Here is an 18,413-nt window from a genome sequence, read left to right as displayed (position 1 = left end):
GAGAAGGATCCCCCCAAAAAACGCCCAAACCCTAATGGCTAAAGATGGAAGGAGGTAAAGGAAGGAGATAAAAGCTTTAGACTTCAAGAAACTGAATGGAGGAGGGGATGGGAAAGATAAGCTCTAAAAACAGAAAAGAGTTGGTGTTATAAGGGGGGAAAAACGCAATCAACAAGAAGGGGAAATTCTTGTAGATGACTAAAATGTCTCCCCAGGCAGGTATTCCTAACACCCACTTTAACGTATTTTTGGTGCCAGACAAATGTATTCCAGTCTCTTCATCCAGTTTTATAGTTTTTTTATTTTCAGCTTAATTTAAAATGCTTGCTTTATACCGGAAGAGCAGATTGTATGAGACAGGGAGAGGGGAGGGAGGGAGGGAGGGACAGAGAGAGAGAGAAAGAGAGAGAGATCTGAAAACTTTGCCAACTCTCCAGAAAATATTAACTTTCATCAACTGTTTGTAATTAACAACCCAAATTGTCAAAGCCATACTACGTATTTTCAATGTGTGCCACATGCATCTACACACATATAGGTAATCCTTGGCGTATGACCATAATTGACCCTGCAATTACAATAATAACTTGTGAGGGTACTTAAGACGATCATTGCATGACCGATTTTACGATCTTGGCTGTAGCAGACGTTAAATAAATGCTATGTAAACCCCTTGTTGGCTATGGGGTTTTTTTACGGGGTGGGGGGGAAACTGGAAGTAAATATCAATTTCCAGCAAAACTATAATCAATCATGATTATGTGACCACAGGATACTGCAAATAGACATAATTGTGGGCCGGTTGCTGAGTGCCCAGGATGTGGTCATGTGACTTTGGAGGACCAGCTGTCAATAGCTTCAACTTGGATCATAAGCAGGTTTTTGGGGATCCATCGTAGCTTTGAACGGTCACTAACCAACCAGTAACAAATTGAGGACTACCTGTAAAAAGGAAGAGGTTCATGCCCAGTCATATCCATTATTTTGACATTATTTAGCTCCTTCTGTCATCATCTCCTTCAGTATGTCCTGGAAGTGGGCATGGAGCAATACATAACACTATTTGTGGTTGCTCCATCACTGGAGGTTTTTAAGAAGAGACTGGATAGCCCTTTGTCTGAAATGGTAAACAGGTGGCATGTGGAGCCCTCTCTGCTGTTGCCCAGCTCAGCTGGCCGGTGGGAGGCGCAAGCGTGTACGTCTCCCACCGGCCAGCTGATCTTCGCGTCTCTGGCGTGTAGACAGGGCACATGCGGGAGATGTGTACACATGCGTGGGGGTCTTGTGTGCATGTGCGGGGGTCTTATGCACATGCGTGGGGGTAGGAGGCTTGCTAAGCCCAAAATAAGCCGTGGGACATCATGCATACATGTGGGAGGAGGTTGCGCGCACATGCATGGGGGGAGTGTGGGGGGGTGTCATACACTCATGTGGGGAGGAGGTTGCGCATGCATGCATAGGGGAGTGGGGAGTCATGCGCGCATGTGTGGGGCAGCATTGCATTATGGGTGTGGGCACGCGCATGTGAGACACCACCACCACCCCGCATTCCCCCCGCTTTTGGCACGTGATCGCAAAGGGTTAGCTATCACTGGTGTAGGGTCTCCTGCTTGAACAGGGGGTTAGACTAGAGCAGTGATGGTGAACCTTTTTGGCACTCGTCGGGGCCATTCTCTGGAAAAGCTGAACTTCCGGGTTCTAGCGCGCATGCGCACCTGTACTCACAGGTACCACTCAATAGTAGTACCTGTGAGAGGGATCTTGGAGTTCTAGTGGATAACCATTTAGATATGAGCCAGCAGTGTGCAGCAGCTGCTAAAAAGCCAACACAGTTCTGGGCTGCATAAACAGAGGGATAGAATCAAGATCACGTGAAGTGTTAGTGCCACTTTATAATGCCTTGGTAAGGCCACACTTGGAATATTGCATCCAGTTTTGGTCGCCACGATGTAAAAAAGATGTTGAGACTCTAGAAAGAGTGCAGAGAAGAGCAACAAAGATGATTAGGGGACTGGAGGCTAAAACATATGAAGAACGGTTGCAGGAACTGGGTATGTCTAGTTTAATAAAAAGAAGGACTAGGGGAGACATGATAGCAGTGTTCCAATATCTCAGGGGTTGCCACAAAGAAGAGGGAGTCGGGCTGTTCTCCAAAGCACCTGAGGGTAGAACAAGAAGCAATGGGTGGAAACTGATCAAGGAAAGAAGCAACTTAGAACTAAGGAGAAATTTCCTGACAGTTAGAACAATTAATAAGTGGAACGACTTGCCTGCAGAAGTTGTGAATGCTCCAACACTGGAAATTTTTAAGAAAATGTTGGATAACCATCTGACTGAGATGGTGTAGGGTTTCCTGCCTGGGCAGGGGGTTGGACTAGAAGGCCTCCAAGGTCCCTTCCAACTCTGTTGATCAGCTGTTATTCTGCTATTCATAACAAGATTAGGCAAACATTTTCAAATCTTGGTATTCACAACCAAACTTTCTCCAAAATCTGTTTTTCTAACTAAAAATTGGTATTCCAGCTGTGGCTTCTTCTACCTCAAATTGAAATGATGCACGCTTCATGCTTGGATTGAATTTCATGTGCAGCTTTACATTCCAGTTTTGAGAGCGCTGAATAAAGGACCAGAAGTAGTCTTGCCTTCTCCTTGCCCATTACAATTAGGGGTCATATGAGATAGAGCAGGGGTCTCCAACCTTAGTAACTTTAAGGCTTGTGGGAGTTGAAGTCCACAAAACTTAAAGTTACTAAGGTCGGAGACCCCTGAGATAGAGGATTAAAGCATCAGAGATAAGAAGGCCTTGGAATTGAGTGCATAGTATATCAATTGGATATCAATTGATAGTATATCAACTGGACACACAATTCCTTGTGTGTCCAATCACACTTGACCAATAAAAAAATTCTATTCTATTCTATTCTATTCTATTCTATTCTATTCTATTCTTATTCTATTCTATTCTATTTTAAAAAGTGCTTTTGTCCTGCTAGCACCAATTTTGGAATTCAGCCTAAATAATTTAGATTCAATCCAAGTTTGAACTGGATCCAAATCATTTACCAGTTACAAGTTAATACAGCAGCTGTATTTTCAAGATTTTCATCCTGGAGACGTTGTCTTGCTGCTTTATTATACAAATAAGAAGGATTCCAAGAAGAGATTGGACATACATTTGTCTGGAATGGTGTTGGGTCTCCTACTTGAGGATGGGGTTGGACTAGAAGACCTCCAAGGCAGTGGTGAAATCCAAATATTTTTACTACCGGTTCTGTGGCTTGGTGGACATGGTGTGGCTTGGTGGGCGGGGCTTGGTGGGCATGTCAGGGGAAAGGATACTGCAAAATCCCCATTCCCACCCCATTCTGGGGCCAACCAGAGGTGGCATTTGCCATTTTTCTGAATCACTCAAAATTTCCGCTACCGGTTCTCCGAACTGCTCAAAATTTTCGCTACCGGTTCTCCAGAACCTGTCAGAACCTGCTGGATTTTACCCCTGCTCCAAGGTCCTTTCCAACTCTTGTGATTTTGTTACTATTGGGAAACCCTTGCTCACCCTGTGAAAAAACGTTAGAAAGAAATGACCGACACCATTAACAAACACACACACGGTAACTATTCAGACTTTTATTTTAATTTCATGGTAATAAAGACATATTTGACCAGACTGCATGTCAGAATGCATTCTATATTTGCCTGAGGCCCATGAGAAATAAATACTCCCCACTGGTCATTTTATGAGAGACCAGACTCAAGAACTGTTGGTTTAAATGAAATAATGCACTCTTGCTGAAGTTAAAAACTTTTTTTTAAAAAAACCAGAGACTTAAACATAGGCTTACATCTGTTCTGTTGAAACCACTTGGATGTGCTTAATTTTATCCTAAAAGAAAGCAGTTGTCAACAATAATAACAATGGAGCAGAAGAAAATTTGGTAGAACTTGGAGAAACATTTTAGAAGCTTATCCACCCAAAGTTCAAGCAAAATATGAGCTATTGTACACAACCCAATGTTCAGTTCTAGCTTTGGATTAAAGTAACACCTGAGAATTTTTGTACATTTGAGACCTATTTAACCGTAAATAATAGTTGCTGCACCTTTTGGTAATGAACTCATCCTGTAGGGATGCATCATCATCATCATCAAGAAGCAGAATAAAATGCTTAATAGTAAGTCCTCCATGCTGGCACCTATATTCTAGATTGGGAATATAACTCTCAGAATTTCTAGTGAATGTGATCAGGCATAGACCTTCAAAATGTACATTGGGCAGCTGGGATTTCTTTAGAAAGTATTAGTAGTAAATTTAAGTGTTTGGCTCTGCATTACTGGAGGTGGTCTCTAGTTGAAGTGTAGGTACTTAGGAAACCAATCAATTGTTTATATCGGTGGTTCTCAACCTGTGGCCCACAGAGCCCGGGGGAGGCACACAATGTTGTCCCAGGGGGTCTCCAAGGCTTGGTGCAGCCTAGTGCCTTAAATCTTAAGTCTTGGTGGCCATGGTCTGTGGCCACAAAAGGTGAAGAAAAGGTTGAGAACCATTGGTTTACATGAATTCAAACTTTGCAGGGCAAAAATGAACTCCATCGGGAAATTCAAGAAGTTAAGAGCAGCCATGCAGGCAAGTGTGATTTGCACAATCAAATCAATGAGTAGCTATAGCTGGCCACTGATATTTGAGAATTTGGAAAGAGCAATACTAGTGCCACAATGAAAATATTAAGAACCAGTTGTGAAAAGATTAAATGGAAGGTAAGGTGAGATGCAGCTACAGTATTCAAATATTGAAAAGTAAACACGGAAATGGACAATATTTATATTGAGGAACAGAACTGAAGCTTCAAGTTTCACTGCGTGCAGTTATGTTTCTGCTGTTGCTACATGAATAAATGACACTGAATATATTGAATAAGATCATTGGTCTGTCTAACGTAGAATCATCTCCGCCAAACTAGCAAGATTTCTTCTAAACCTTAAGCAGAAGTCTTTTCTACAACTAACAGATCTGGAATGCAGGAAAATAGAAGACCACCAGATGACACCAAAGATTTGATGGCGTACCTTCAAATACCGTATTTTTCGGCATATAAGATGCACCGGAGTATAAGATGCACCTTACTTTTGGGGGAGGAAAATAAGAAAAAAGCTGATTGGCAGGTGGATCGGCCTCCCGGAATACCCCCAATCAGCTGTTCCCAGAGGTGAATTTTAGCAACAGGTTCCTTGGTTGTGAACTCTGTGCCTTGCTTTTTTTTTTGAGCTTTTTTTTCCTGCCTCTGAAATTCCATTTCAAAAAAAACTTTTTTCTGTCTCTGAAAGCCTCCAAAACAGAAATTCATAAAAAAAGCCTCTGAAGCTCCGTTTGGGCTTTTTTTCTAAGCTCCATTTGGGTTTTTTTTTCCTAAGCTCTGTGAAGCTCCGTTTGGGGCTTTTTTTCTGAAGCTCCGTTTCTGATGCTTTTTTCAACCTCTGAAACCTCTGTCTGAGAAGCTGGGCGGGGCTACATTCGGAGTATAAGACGCACCCAGATTTTCACCCTCTTTTCTGGGGGAAAAAGGTGCATCGTATACTCCGAAAAATACGGTAATTTTGGATTCCTAGTAATGATGCAGACTTTCTCCATGGTGATCTAGTTGTAATCTGATCTCTCAGGTGTTCCAATGATGTATTCCCTGATACTGTAACAGAATCTATCTACTTTGCTGCTAGTTGTCCTCTTCTCTTTCCCTCCATCTTTCCCAGTACAGGTAGTCCTCGACCTATGACCACAACTGAGCCCAGAATTTGTGTTGCTAAGTGAGAAATTTGCTAACTGACTTTCATCTCACTTTACGGCTTTTCTTGCCACATCTGTTAAGTGAATCACTGCAGTTGTTAAATTAGTAACATGGTTGTTAAATCAATCTGGCTTCCCCCTTGACTTTGCTTCTCAGACGGTCACAAAAGGGGGTCACATGACCCATGTGGGACACTGCAACTGTCATAAATATGAACCAGTTGCCAAGCATCTGAATGTAAATCACGTGACCATGGGGATGCTACAACGGTCATAAGCGTGAAAAATGGTCGTAAGTCACTTTTTTCAGTGCCGTTGCAACTTCAAACGGTCACTAAATGTTGTAAGTTGAGGACTACTTCAATTGTAGTCTCGATCTAATGTGCCTGAAGTATGACTCCTTGAGCCTCCAGCGTAGGAAACATTTCTGCTTCCAGTGGGAACTTGGGGTCTATTTGTTTAATGATCCATTAATTTGTTTTTTGGGCTGCCCACAATTCTCTCAGGGGTCTTCTTCAACACTAAGGTTCAAAAGTGTCAATGCTTTTTCCTTATCTTGCTATCTCAAAGTCCAACTTTCACTTCCATAGAATACAGAGAATACCATGGCTTGCACAATGTTTATCTTTCTAGGTACAAACACATAACAAGGTTGGATGGTCCTTTCCAAGGCCTTCATGGCTGCTCTACCAATTTTTTTTTAAATAAAATAGAATAATAGTGTTGGAAGGGACCTTGGAGGTCTTCTAGTCCAACCCCCTGCACAGGCAGGAGACCCTGCCTACACCAATGGTTATCCAACATTTTCTTAAAAACTTCCAGTGGTGAAGCATTCACAACCTCTGGAGGCAAGTTGTTCCACTGATTAATTGTTCTGTCAGGAAATTTCTCCTAAATTCTAAGTTGCTTCTCTCCTTGATTAGTTTCCACCCATTGCTTCTTGTCCTACCCTCAGGTACTTTAGAGAATAGCTTGACTCCCTCTTCTTTGTGGCAGCCCCTGAGATATTGGAACACTGCTATCATGTCTCCCCTAGTCCTTCTTTGTGCTGGTCCCTAGTGTAGTGATTCAGAAAAATACGTAACCTTATACTGCCATATAGTGGTCATTCTGATTTTTGCATCCTAGATCTGACAGTTGTAGTCTTTTCCAGTCCTACTACCTGAGATTCGATTAACTTAAGTTGCTGGTGATTGAAGTTAGGACCTTCTTCATTCAAAATCTGAACTCTGCTCTGGCCCGTCTTGTCAAATTTATTATTATTCTTTCAGGCAGGTATCAGATACAATTCTGTTGAAAACTGAAGGGGAACGGAAGAGATCAGGACTCTAAGATATATACATTCCAGAAACTGGAAGCACAGATGAAGATTTTTAGGCCCTACGGGTTCAGAGGCTATTAGCTGATCTGAGTTGAAAATATTACGTTGGACTAACAGTGAGATCTGATCTAGCAGGCCTCGACCTATTTTCTTGGACAGTGGAATCTGCAGATGGATTGTTAAGAGAGGAAGCTGATTAAAGGAACCTGTGTATACAATAAACCATTGATGAAAGGGGAAAAAATGTGCTGAAAAAGTCTAAGTAGTAATTCTACTGAGGCACATGCAAGTAAGTTTGTCACCACAGCTGATAATAATCTGAGGCACTGATTGTAGATCTGGTTCTTTGTTAGAGTTTAATATTGGTGACTGTCTTGTCTAAGACTAATAGCAATTGATTTTTTTTCCTGGAATATTACTTTAATCCTATTGCTCTTTTTCCTTGCTACTTTCTTGCTCCAACATTTTTAATATTTGGACGTATTTTTTTTCTTCATGTAATAAGACACACACCATCTTTTCTCTGTGAAGACTGCAAATATAGGAGCCTCATAACTAAATAAGGATGTCTAGAGGGCACAGTAAAAAAAAAAGTTGAGGAAACACACAATATGCAAAACTATGCCCATTTTTAATGTGTGTAACTGTGATTATAGTGCAAGTGGCCAGATTCTGCACAGCAGCACTGGGGATTCATCGGAAACAGGTAATTAATCCACCATAGCTATTTTACACAACTAATGTAGCAATCACTTTTGCATTACTACTCTTTTGTATTTTAGTATTTAATAACTATGGGGCTCACTATTTAAGGATTGATACTATAGTATAGTTAGGCTATGTGTAACTGACAGATTGGATGCCAAATTGTGATTTTAATATAGATTTTATCCCAGTTATTTATTACTTTATTCTAGAATTTTAAACTGGATACTCCTTGAGGTTTTGTTTTTTTAAAATTTGTTCTGATCTCTGGTCTTTAACTGTCATAAACTTGATTGATTGAATGTGTGTCACATGGTAACACACATAAAAACCAAACAGAACTTCAATAGCTCCTATCTTGACAATTTTTTTTAAAAAAACTACACTGAGTGGACATCCCTGGAACTAAAGTGATCTGTCATATGCTGGCAACACATTATGAAAACCTTCACAAATAATCACAACAGAGAAAAATTTCTCCTTGAAAGTGGTTTATCCATATCAAAGTTCTGTTGAAACCTAAAATGTGTCTAGACGTGACTGACTTTGGATTTACTCCTGTTGTGAAGGCTTTCACGAGCCATTGGAACATCTAGACCAGGGGTGTCAAACTCCATGTCATTGAGGTCTGCATCAGGGTTGTGTTTGACCTCAAGGATCTGGGGTGGGTGTGACTGGGGTGGGCGTGGTCAGCTTGACGTCACTCGTGTCAGGGCGCCTGTGGTGGCCCGAGTGCTCTGCCAGTGAAAATGGGCTCCTGAGCTCCGTTTTCATTGGCAGAGGGTTGCAGGAGGCTGTCCCAGCCGAAAATGGAGCTCAGGAGCCCATTTTCGCTGGCAGAGGCACCAGAGGCCGATCCTTCGTTCTTTCCAGGGTGGCCCCATGGGTGGGATCTAAGCACCCTGTGGGCCGGATCTGCCCCCCCGGTCTTCAGTTTGACACCCCTGATTTAGACTAGGGAGAAATCTTCAACAAAATTTCAAAGAAGAAATAGAGATGAATAGTTCAGGATCCATGCAGGGACATAAGCCGCTCTTCTCTTAAAATAGCTTCAAGTACATCTTGAAACACTGACAAGTTGAAAAGTATGAATTGCACAGCAAAAGTGTGTGTCTGTGTTTGTGCGTGAAAACCACACAAGTTTGTAACAGTCTATCAAGCAGGAGAAAGTTCAACTGAAGATCTATCATTGCTTGATTTAGGGACAAGTGGAATCAGACACTTCTTTTCTACGGATGCTACCATGCTTTTTTTTTTTTTTGCTAGAAAGGGGTTTTGTTTCCAGAAGACATGAAGGAACAAAAGTTGTACGGGAAAGCACTGACTCAGAATTGGTAAGGATAAAAATTAAACCACAACCTGCCGTGTTCTGGAAACCTGGACAAAGAATAATGGAGAGCAGAGCTCATTTTAGTTGCAACAGTCTTAAGCCGGCTACAGTTATGTGAAAAGTAAACATTTCTGTTCAAACTCGTTTGTGAGAGCAAAAAAACCCCCCCAAACAGATCTCAGGTATAAAGCTGAGGGTCAAGATAGATTCAAAACATAATATATTTGTGGATACCTATCTGTAGCATAAATTATCCTTAAGTGCACTATTCAAGATGATTGAGATTTCAACATATCCTTGGCCTGTGAAATTTTGGCTTGCTCACTCTGGCTGATAGCTGATTGAAAAAGAATTTGAGGTCAATATGGCACACCAGATGAACAACAACAACAACAACAAAAAGTGAATCCCAAGACTCAGTTGGATGTCAATGGAAGAAAATGTCATTGGGCAGAACTGCTTAAGAACATACTTGAACAAATGCAATTCTATTTTAGAAAGAAACTAGGAAGATCTTGATGGACAATCACCCTATTTTCCTGCAAAAAGTTGTGGTCTGCCTTCATTATCTTTAACATTTCTCTAGATGCACCCTAAAAAGCAGACGTTCTAATTTTCAATGAGTCACTTCCAGGAGGGAAGATAAATATACCACTAACACAGTAGTGGGTACTCACTATAATAGGTTTGCACTAGGGGTGAAATTCACTTACCTTCCCTACTGGTTCACAAATCTGCGTGTGCCGCAAAGCCTTCTGCGCATGCGCAGAGGCTGAAAATCATCTCAAAAGAGGGACATTATGACGTCCATGTGGGTGGGCGGAGCTTCGCGCAGTCGGCCCTACTGTATCGTGCAATCCAGTAGGAACCGGATGAATTTCACCCTTGCTTTGCACTACTAGCAAGCCCAAAGCTCAATCTGTTACTCTGTTTATACTACTTTAAATGGGGCATGTGCCTTCAAAGGAAAAAAGAATTAAAATGGCTTATGGAGTAAGACAGTAATCATTTATCAGTTCGCTATTTGTATTTTTGTCTGTTCTATCGAAAACAAGCAAGCATTTTAAACAGCCAGAAATAACTCACCTATGCTAACCGATCAGCGCTTTTTATAGCTGGCTTTTGCTACGACTGTGTAGTAGAAAACTCTGCATTTCTACAGTGTGCAATGAGAATGTTTTCGGACTGGCCACGTTGCTACTGAAATGTTACATGTGTCTTCAATTGCAGGGGATTCTTGCAACAAGACAGCAATCTTTTATCTCCATTAATTTCTTCTCTATTATTTAACATGCATCAAAGCAACAGAAATATAATCTTACTTGTCGTTTTGGAGAGTAGGTGCAGTAAAGGAACATACGTGCTCTCATTCTACTACTTCTACAAGTGGAGAGTCAAAACAGCCATGACAATATCCAGGTGAGCTACCAAGCCAACTTTGCTACTGAAGCAATGTACATGGTGAGTCACGCAAAGGTATAAATCTCAATGCAGGTACCTGAAACATTCCCATAACACACCAAATTGGCTAGAATGTCTGTGTGGAGACCATGTATGGATTGCAGATACCGTAAAACAGGATATCATTCCGTGTATCACTAACACAAAATATTTCTACGTTCCTATCGGGGGCTAGGGAAAAGGGTTATTGGTGAACATTTGGATGTGCGGAATTGGAACTACCGGTCCCATAAAAAACACCATGCAATCTGCATATATAATATAATCCATTGTTTGCCATGCTAAAAACAAAACTCAATTAAACCCAAACCTCTTTAGTGAAGGTCACAAAGAGTTCCCTAATGGGAATATAAAGTTCACGCACAGTGATGAAACTGGAAACAGTTTTCCGGTGTTAAAAAAAACCCCACCAACTATTAGGTGGAAAGAGTTCTATTGTTGGTTACATGTCACGCTGGGATTCCATCAGCGAATCAGAGGCTATTCAATACTTATCGTGTTAACCAGATCAGTTGGATTTGGGTCCAGTTCTTGGTGGCTGTTGTCTTCTGGCAGTGCCATTTCTTAGGTTTCTTTTAAAAAAATATTACTATCATTCTTTCAGATGGAAAAGTTCGCTTCTATATCATCTGGCAGGACCGCCGCTTTAGAGGTTGGTGAGGTTTATGGGGAACTCTCTGTCGAGGCTATTAAAACAGAGGAGAAAGAAAAGAGAGGAGTAAATTACAAGCTGAGTTTGAATCAACTGCAACGTATTTTTGTTCAGACTGAGCAGATGGCTGAATGGTCCTTTCCAATCAAAGTTCAGACCTGCATTAAAGCTTTAAAAAAAAAAAGAGTAAACCCCACTTCCTTCTAGTACTGATGATGTTACCTAGTTTGGTAATGAAACATCTTCAAGAAAACTACTAAACTCAGAGAGCACCAAGGACCCACATCTTATGTGCTCCCGGATAATTATTTTTCCCATTCTTCCCCTATACCCCCTGACATTTTAGAAGGCAGTCTTCCTTAAATTAAGCACCAGTCAAGGTCACCACACAATATGTCCATGTTATCTTCCTGGCACTTCTAATCTACTTTCAGAGCTGGGATTTATATTTGGTTTCCAATTCAAGAACTTTTCCCCCCCAAGATTATCTAGGTCCCACTGCCATCTGTCTTGACTTGAACATTATTCTCAGTATTATGTCAAGGTTCCAAGTAACACCCCCAATGAAAGAAGACTCCGAGGCTTGAGTTTCCTCAAAGTTCCATTTTATTGGAGATGTCATATTGGCACATCTGGGAAAACCTGAATCTGAAAGCTTCCAGACACCCAAAAGATGGCAATCAGGCCTGGCTGAACCCTAGGTTTCGTAGGCAGGAGAGGCGGAAACAACAGAAGCAGGGGTGGGGCAGGCCTAGGAAGTGCTGAGTCATGGAGCCACACCCCACAGGATATAAAACCAGCGAGGGTTGCTATGCCTCTTCGTAGCAGGCAAATCAACTGCTTAACTAGAGCTGAAGTACTGTTTATTCCTGGGTGACTCATCGGCATAAAGGGAGATAACAGAGTCACTTGGCAGACGCTCACTAGTTTGCTGCCAGAGCTGATAGTGCCGGCTAATTAAGCCATTGCTCAGACGGAGGCGAGGGGGGACAGAACACTTCCAACTCTGCTATTCTAACACAAAATCTGCCATTCATGGAATGCTATTTTTCTAAGCTATTAGACAACCAGATAGAAATGACTTGGGAGATGATATATTCTCCCCACAGATTTTGAGTAAGAAGCAGCTGCCATTCAGTTATTTGAAAAGGGCAAAATGTCCCAGAGAAGTTAATGAGACACTAACTCTGCTTGAAAAAACCAGAGGTAGATTTCAGCAGGTTCTCACCAGTTCTGGAGAACTGGGAGCGGAAATTTTGAGTAGTTTGGAGAACCGGTAGTAAAAATTCTGACTGGCCCCGCCCCCATCTATTCTCTGCCTCCCAAGTCCCAGCTGATTGGGAGGAAATGGGGATTTTGCACTAACCTTCCCTGCCATGCCCGCCAAGCCACGCCCACAGAACCGGTAGTAAAAAATTTTGAAACCCACCACTGGAAAAAGCCCTAATCAGGAAAGGATGACCTATTTTCCACGTGAGCTTTTCTTGAGGCACATCAAGTGCATTCTCCATATCTGATAAATAACTTTTCAATGACTTTTCAATGTCTGATAAAAACTTTTTTCTTCTTCTTCTCAGAACAAAAAGAAATAAGCAATAGCCTTGTAATTTCCATGGGCCTTTTTCTTTTCTTTCTTTCTTTTTAAAATAATTTCTATTAAACATTTTTCAAAAAACAAAAAAGAATCTTTGAATAATAGTTTCTTTCCAACAATTTCCCAACGGTTAATCATTTCTTACTTGTACATTTTTAATCCCTTATTTCAATGTATCCTTTATACATACAAGTCTAATATTAATTTATTTACATATATACATATAAATAACAGTGTACCCAATTTCATTTCTACAAACTACATTTTTTCTGCTTTCATGGGCCCTTTTCTAACTGGTTCCAAACAAGATACAAACGAAAAAGTTCTTTCAAGTTATTCTAGGACGTCAGGCTTCGGAGCATTACCTTGTTGTCTTTGGCCATTTCATTTTTTTAAAAAAGAAAACTCAACAAAGAAGCATGTTATTAATGGACAGAGCATATCAGATGATGCCTAAAATAAGGACAGCTGTCAGTTTCCAAGAGCAAGTTAAACACTGACACTTCCCTTTGTTTCTGCAAACTCCGCCTCATCCAGCAAGAAATGTACTAAAAACTGTAATTAGACCCTCTGCCTAAAAGTGTTCTACCAATACACTGTGCTTGATAAGAAATCACTGATAAATAAAATATACACTCTGAAAAGCCGTGGATCCCAGCCTGCCAAGAATGGCTCAGCAGGAATAGTATTAAGAGACTTACTGCTTCAGGCAAAAGTGGCTGCCTGCCAAGATGCCATCCAGCGACAGGGTAAAAGCAAGAAAGTTTCCGGGTTCCAACAATTTCCCATGGGTCACGTTAAGGTTGAGGTTCTTCTTGATTCTGATTTTTTTACCGAACGGTGGAAAATCAGCAGAAGGCTGCTCAGAACTTCCTGCGTTAAGAACACCCTGCCAAGCAAGTACAATTTGTATACTTCCCGTGCAGTGGTGAAATCCAATTTTTTTTTACTACCGGTTCTATGGGTGTGGCTTGGTGGGCGTTGTATGGCTTGGTGGGCGTGGCTTAGTGGGCATGGCAGGGGAAGGATACTGCAAAATCTCCATTCCTGCCTCACTCCTGGGGGAAGGATATTGCAAAATCTCCATTCCCAACCCACTCTGGGACCAGCCAGAGGTGGTATTTGCCGGTTCTCCGAACTACTCAAAATTTCCACTACTGGTTCTCTGAACTACTCAAAATTTCTGCTACTGGTTCTCCAGAACCTGTCAGAACCTGCTGGATTTCACCCCTGCTCCCGTGTGCAAATTGAGACATCCCTCTATGCATTTTTAATTCGACAAAGCAATTCTCTAATAAGCATATCGATGCCTAAATTCAAAGGTGGCTGTGAACAGCTCAACGCTGGATAGGGAAGTAGTATGAAAATGAAACAAGAATATGTTATAGAACCAGAGAGAGGCTGTAGGTATCTGTAGGTGGTTAGTAAATTCAACAGAATAGTAGCTTGACTTACCATGATGTATCTTTTGGGCCACAGGAAAGTGGACCTGACAGAAAAGGATTATTTCCATGTCTTCTAATCAGAAAGCAAAGCTTAAGACCTCTTTGTCAGGCCTGGAAGCCATCTTTTTCATTGGATCTTCAGGCCTGCCACATTTACTACTGTGGGAAAACTGGGAGGGGGGAATGCATAGAGTATGGGTGATATGTAGTCAAAATAACATTCCTTTCTCAGAAGAGGATGAGGATGCATCTTGCCCTGCACCTGAACGGCTGGAACTGGGAGGCATCTCCAGTTGGGATGGTGCTTTGATTTGACCATGTGATGGATATGTGGGTGTTGGGCAAGGACTTGAACTTTCATTTGGGTAGGGAAAACCTGGAAACTTTCAGATTCGGGTATTCCCAGCTGTACCCATATGACATTTCTAATAAAATTGAGCTTTGAGAAAACTCAAGCCTCGGCATTTTCTTTTGTTGGGGGCGATACTTGGAACCCTGACACTCTTATTATTCCCTGGAGAATACCCCTTCCCTTCAGCCATCTGCACTGACTTCAGCTGAGAAATTCAACTATCGTTTTATAGTATATTCAATGATTATAAGAAAGCTTGCATATAGGATTGTAAGAATAATATTTAATGGCTGAGATCAAGCTGGCCTGGAAGGACTATGCTGCAGCAGTATTTCCAGAGTGGATCAATCAATCAATCAAACAAACAAATGGTTTATAGCATTTTGTGTAGCCCGTTGCAGTTCAAAATCTGGTCAAAAGAGTCAATTTTTCTATATTGTAACATTTTATAAGGACAGATGACTTCGCCCTTGTACCCTAAAATGGTACTGATGTCATTAAGACTCTCAATGCACCTGCTCCCTTTGCAGAATGTGCTATGAGTAGAGAAGGGGAGGACTATTCACCTGCTAATTGTAGAGAAGGAAACGCATCTCTCCTGATTCCTCATTTTGTGCGAAACAAAAAATGATTGCGTCTTTGCTATCTCAACAAGGCAGATTCTCAGAGCCCCACACACATCTAGTTTGAACCAGATGAATTGAATCCAGCCGTCAAAAGGCACATAAAGATAAAGAACATTTACACACCATTCAAAAGAGACAATAGAAAAAGTTAAAAAATACCAGAACACTTCTTCACCAATGATCAACACCTAAATTAAACAGGAATTAGGACCAGGAGTAACACCAGACAAATAATGAAGAAGTAAACCATACCCTAATCAAAGATTTATCAACTCAGAAAGCAAGTAGTAAACAACAGCCTAAGCAAGACACTATGAAGGAGAAAATAACCCTCCTCCCACCAACAAATAGCAGGGCAAGCCATTGAATATAAACAGAGAACAAAATCTACTCCCTTTCAGCATTGAAGACATTACCTAGTCTGGTAACAAAATGTCTGCAAGCAACAAGACTAGCAAGGATTCCACAGTTCAACCTTGAGCTACATGCATTCTCTTCTATTGAAACTTTGTCTGATTCAAAAATCTGGAGTATTAATCTCAGTCCTTTAGGCTTCTTTGAACTTTTTATTTTGGTGCTTTACATTTTTGGCTGCCTGATGTATATTTTTTAGCAAAAGCATTGTGAGTATATAGACAGAAAAGTGCCATGCAGTTTTTTTCCCACATTAATATCTATTGTAATATGTTGCTTGGTCCCTTTCCTCTTACCATATATACATCAAGGGATTCTGGAACTTTTCTTGGGATAACATGTTACTTATGGGATGCATAAATCTACCAAATTACAAATTTGGATCCACAGATACATTTTGTGGATATTTGTTCTGTCCTCCCTCGCCTCCGTCCGAATGCTGGCTTAATTAGCCGGCACTATCAGCTCTGGCAGCAGAATAGCCAGTGTCTGCCAAGAGCCTCCGTTATCTTCCACGACGCTGGTGAGTCACCCAGAAACAAACTTCAGCTCTTAATCAGTGGATTTGCCTGTTACAAAGAGACACAGCAGCTCTCGCTGCCTTTTATATCCTGTGGTGTGTGGCTCCATGACTCAGCACTTCCTAGGCCTGCCCCACCCTTGCTTCGGTTGTTCCCTCCTCTCCTGCCTACAAAACCTAGGGTTCAACCAATCCTGATTGCCGTCAGCTGGGTCTGCAGGCGTGGCCTGGGGGGGGGAAAGTCAGGGGACAGAGGCCTCATTATCTCTTCCACCTGGCCTGCCTCTGGCTCCTGGAGCTGAGCCAGGGAAGCCGGTACTCCCGAGGTAAGTTCTGACGGCCCTTCGCCCTCACTGTCCAAGTCACTTTCTGGCAGCAGGCCCAGCTCCAAGTCACTTTCTGGCAGCAGGGCCGGCTCGGGGGGCGCAGACACAACAATATTCAGCTAAGTCATCCTAAATTCCTGGAGAAAAAGTAGGATCAATTCATATAAATTAGTATGAATTAATATAAAATAAAAGAGTATGTTAGGATGGGGGCCTGATGGCTCTGTTGTTAAAGACTTTGAACTTGTCAACTTGAAAACTGACAGCCCAGGTTCGAGACCTGAGTGCTGTGCAATGGAGTGAGCTCCCGTTACTTGCTCCAGCTCCTGCTCACCTAGCAGTTCGAAATCATGCAAATGCAAGTAGATAAATAGGTACCACTTCAGTGGGAAGGTAAGAGTGTTCCATGCTTCTTTGGTACATAGCATGCTACTCACATGACCAAGAACCGCTGGATCCCTCAACCAAAAAAATGGAGATGAGCACCGTGCCCTGGAGTCGGACGCAACTGGACAAGAAAACCTTTACCTTTAATACACTAAGAGCAGTGGTGGAATTCAAGTAATTTAACAACCGGTTCTCTACCCTAATGATTTCTTCCAACAACCAGTTTGCCAAACTGCTCAGAAAGTTAACAACCAGTTCTCCCGAAGTGGTGCGAATTGGCTGAATCCCACCACTGCCACTAATGCACAAAAAGGGCATCAGACAAAAAAGGTACAGAAATGTGTGTATTGACCAAATTAACATTCAAAGCCTAATCCTGAACTCCTCAGATGTTTCAGCCTCATTATCAGGCTCATCATTAACATCTTTTAAGAACACTAAAAGATTTTAGTGAAATTATTTTTAAGAGGTGTGGTCAGCTTTATTCCAGATAAGGATAGTCAGTCACTGAACTTTAAAAACCATTAAGTCAATCTCATTCTGATAACCATTTATAATCAGTGGTGGGATTCAAATAATTTAACAACCCCTAATGACCAGCTGGGTAGGCATAGCTTGGTAGTCATGTGACCGTGTGGGCATAGCCAACTCAATGTCACTCACGTTGATGGGCGCGTCTCCTTAGCTGTTACAATGTAATAAGGGTTACCAGAGAGGCAGTTTCTGTAAGCAGGGCAATAAAGATTAGGCTAGAAACAACACCAGAATGTTTCCTTCCTGCCTTCCTTACAGGATTAGCCCTGTAAAGTGAAAAAACAAAACAAAATGAGATTTCTTCCAACAACCGGTTGTCCGAACTGCTTAGAAAGTTAACCGGTTCTCCCGAATAGGTGCGAACTGGCTGAATCCCACCACTGACTAAGAGTATTAGAGAAATACAAACCGGTGAATAACTGAACAAATCAACCCAGAGTTTTCAGTCAAGCACAAATGACCAGTCTCAAATGATCCCACACCAACACAATACAGTGTTGCCCATCCCAGTTCCCATAGCCAACCCATAAGGATACCATGCTTGATCCTATTGAATTCAAACATCGATTGAAGTAAAATCATGCTGGGGAATTCCACATACTTTAAACCTGCCAAGGTTGAGAAACAGTAGCTGCAACATTCAGTCAAAGCTAAGATGGATCAGAACTTGAACATTGCCTGGCAGGAAGAATAAGTAGCCCTGTAGAAGATGGGCCAGAATTGAAGAGGATTAAACCATCTGCTCATACCTGTTACCAGGACCCAGTGTTTATTGCAAATGTAAACTAGATGTCACCCTTAATTTCTCAGATCTTTGTTTTTCATTGGGGTGGAATGGACATGATCAGTTCAGACCAGACACCAAACTCTGACTACTTATATGTTGATTCAGCAGAACTGCCCTGTTTTTCTAGGGATTTTAGATAAATATGAAACTTTTTGTTTTGTAAGGAGAATTATAACACTTG

At 41.6% G+C, this 18,413-nt stretch overlaps 1 protein-coding gene across 2 annotated transcripts in view; it reads right to left on the bottom strand.

The window, feature by feature from the left end:
• Nucleotides 1-3,626: 3,626 nt before the first annotated feature.
• The window catches only part of SAMD12 (sterile alpha motif domain containing 12), a 352,834-nt gene continuing 338,047 nt past the window's right edge, over nucleotides 3,627-18,413 (bottom strand). For both annotated transcript variants that reach the window (XM_058177158.1, XM_058177160.1), the window contains one exon: nucleotides 3,627-11,281. In XM_058177158.1, coding sequence (XP_058033141.1) covers nucleotides 11,216-11,281 — 66 coding nt within the window. In that variant the 3' untranslated portion in view covers nucleotides 3,627-11,215. The remainder of the gene's footprint in view (nucleotides 11,282-18,413) is intronic.

This window comes from Ahaetulla prasina, chromosome 3 (assembly GCF_028640845.1).
Source record: "Ahaetulla prasina isolate Xishuangbanna chromosome 3, ASM2864084v1, whole genome shotgun sequence".
NCBI lineage: Eukaryota > Metazoa > Chordata > Lepidosauria > Squamata > Colubridae > Ahaetulla > Ahaetulla prasina.
The sequence above is the reverse complement of the archived record's forward strand: the minus strand, read 5'-3'. Positions and strand labels throughout refer to the sequence as shown.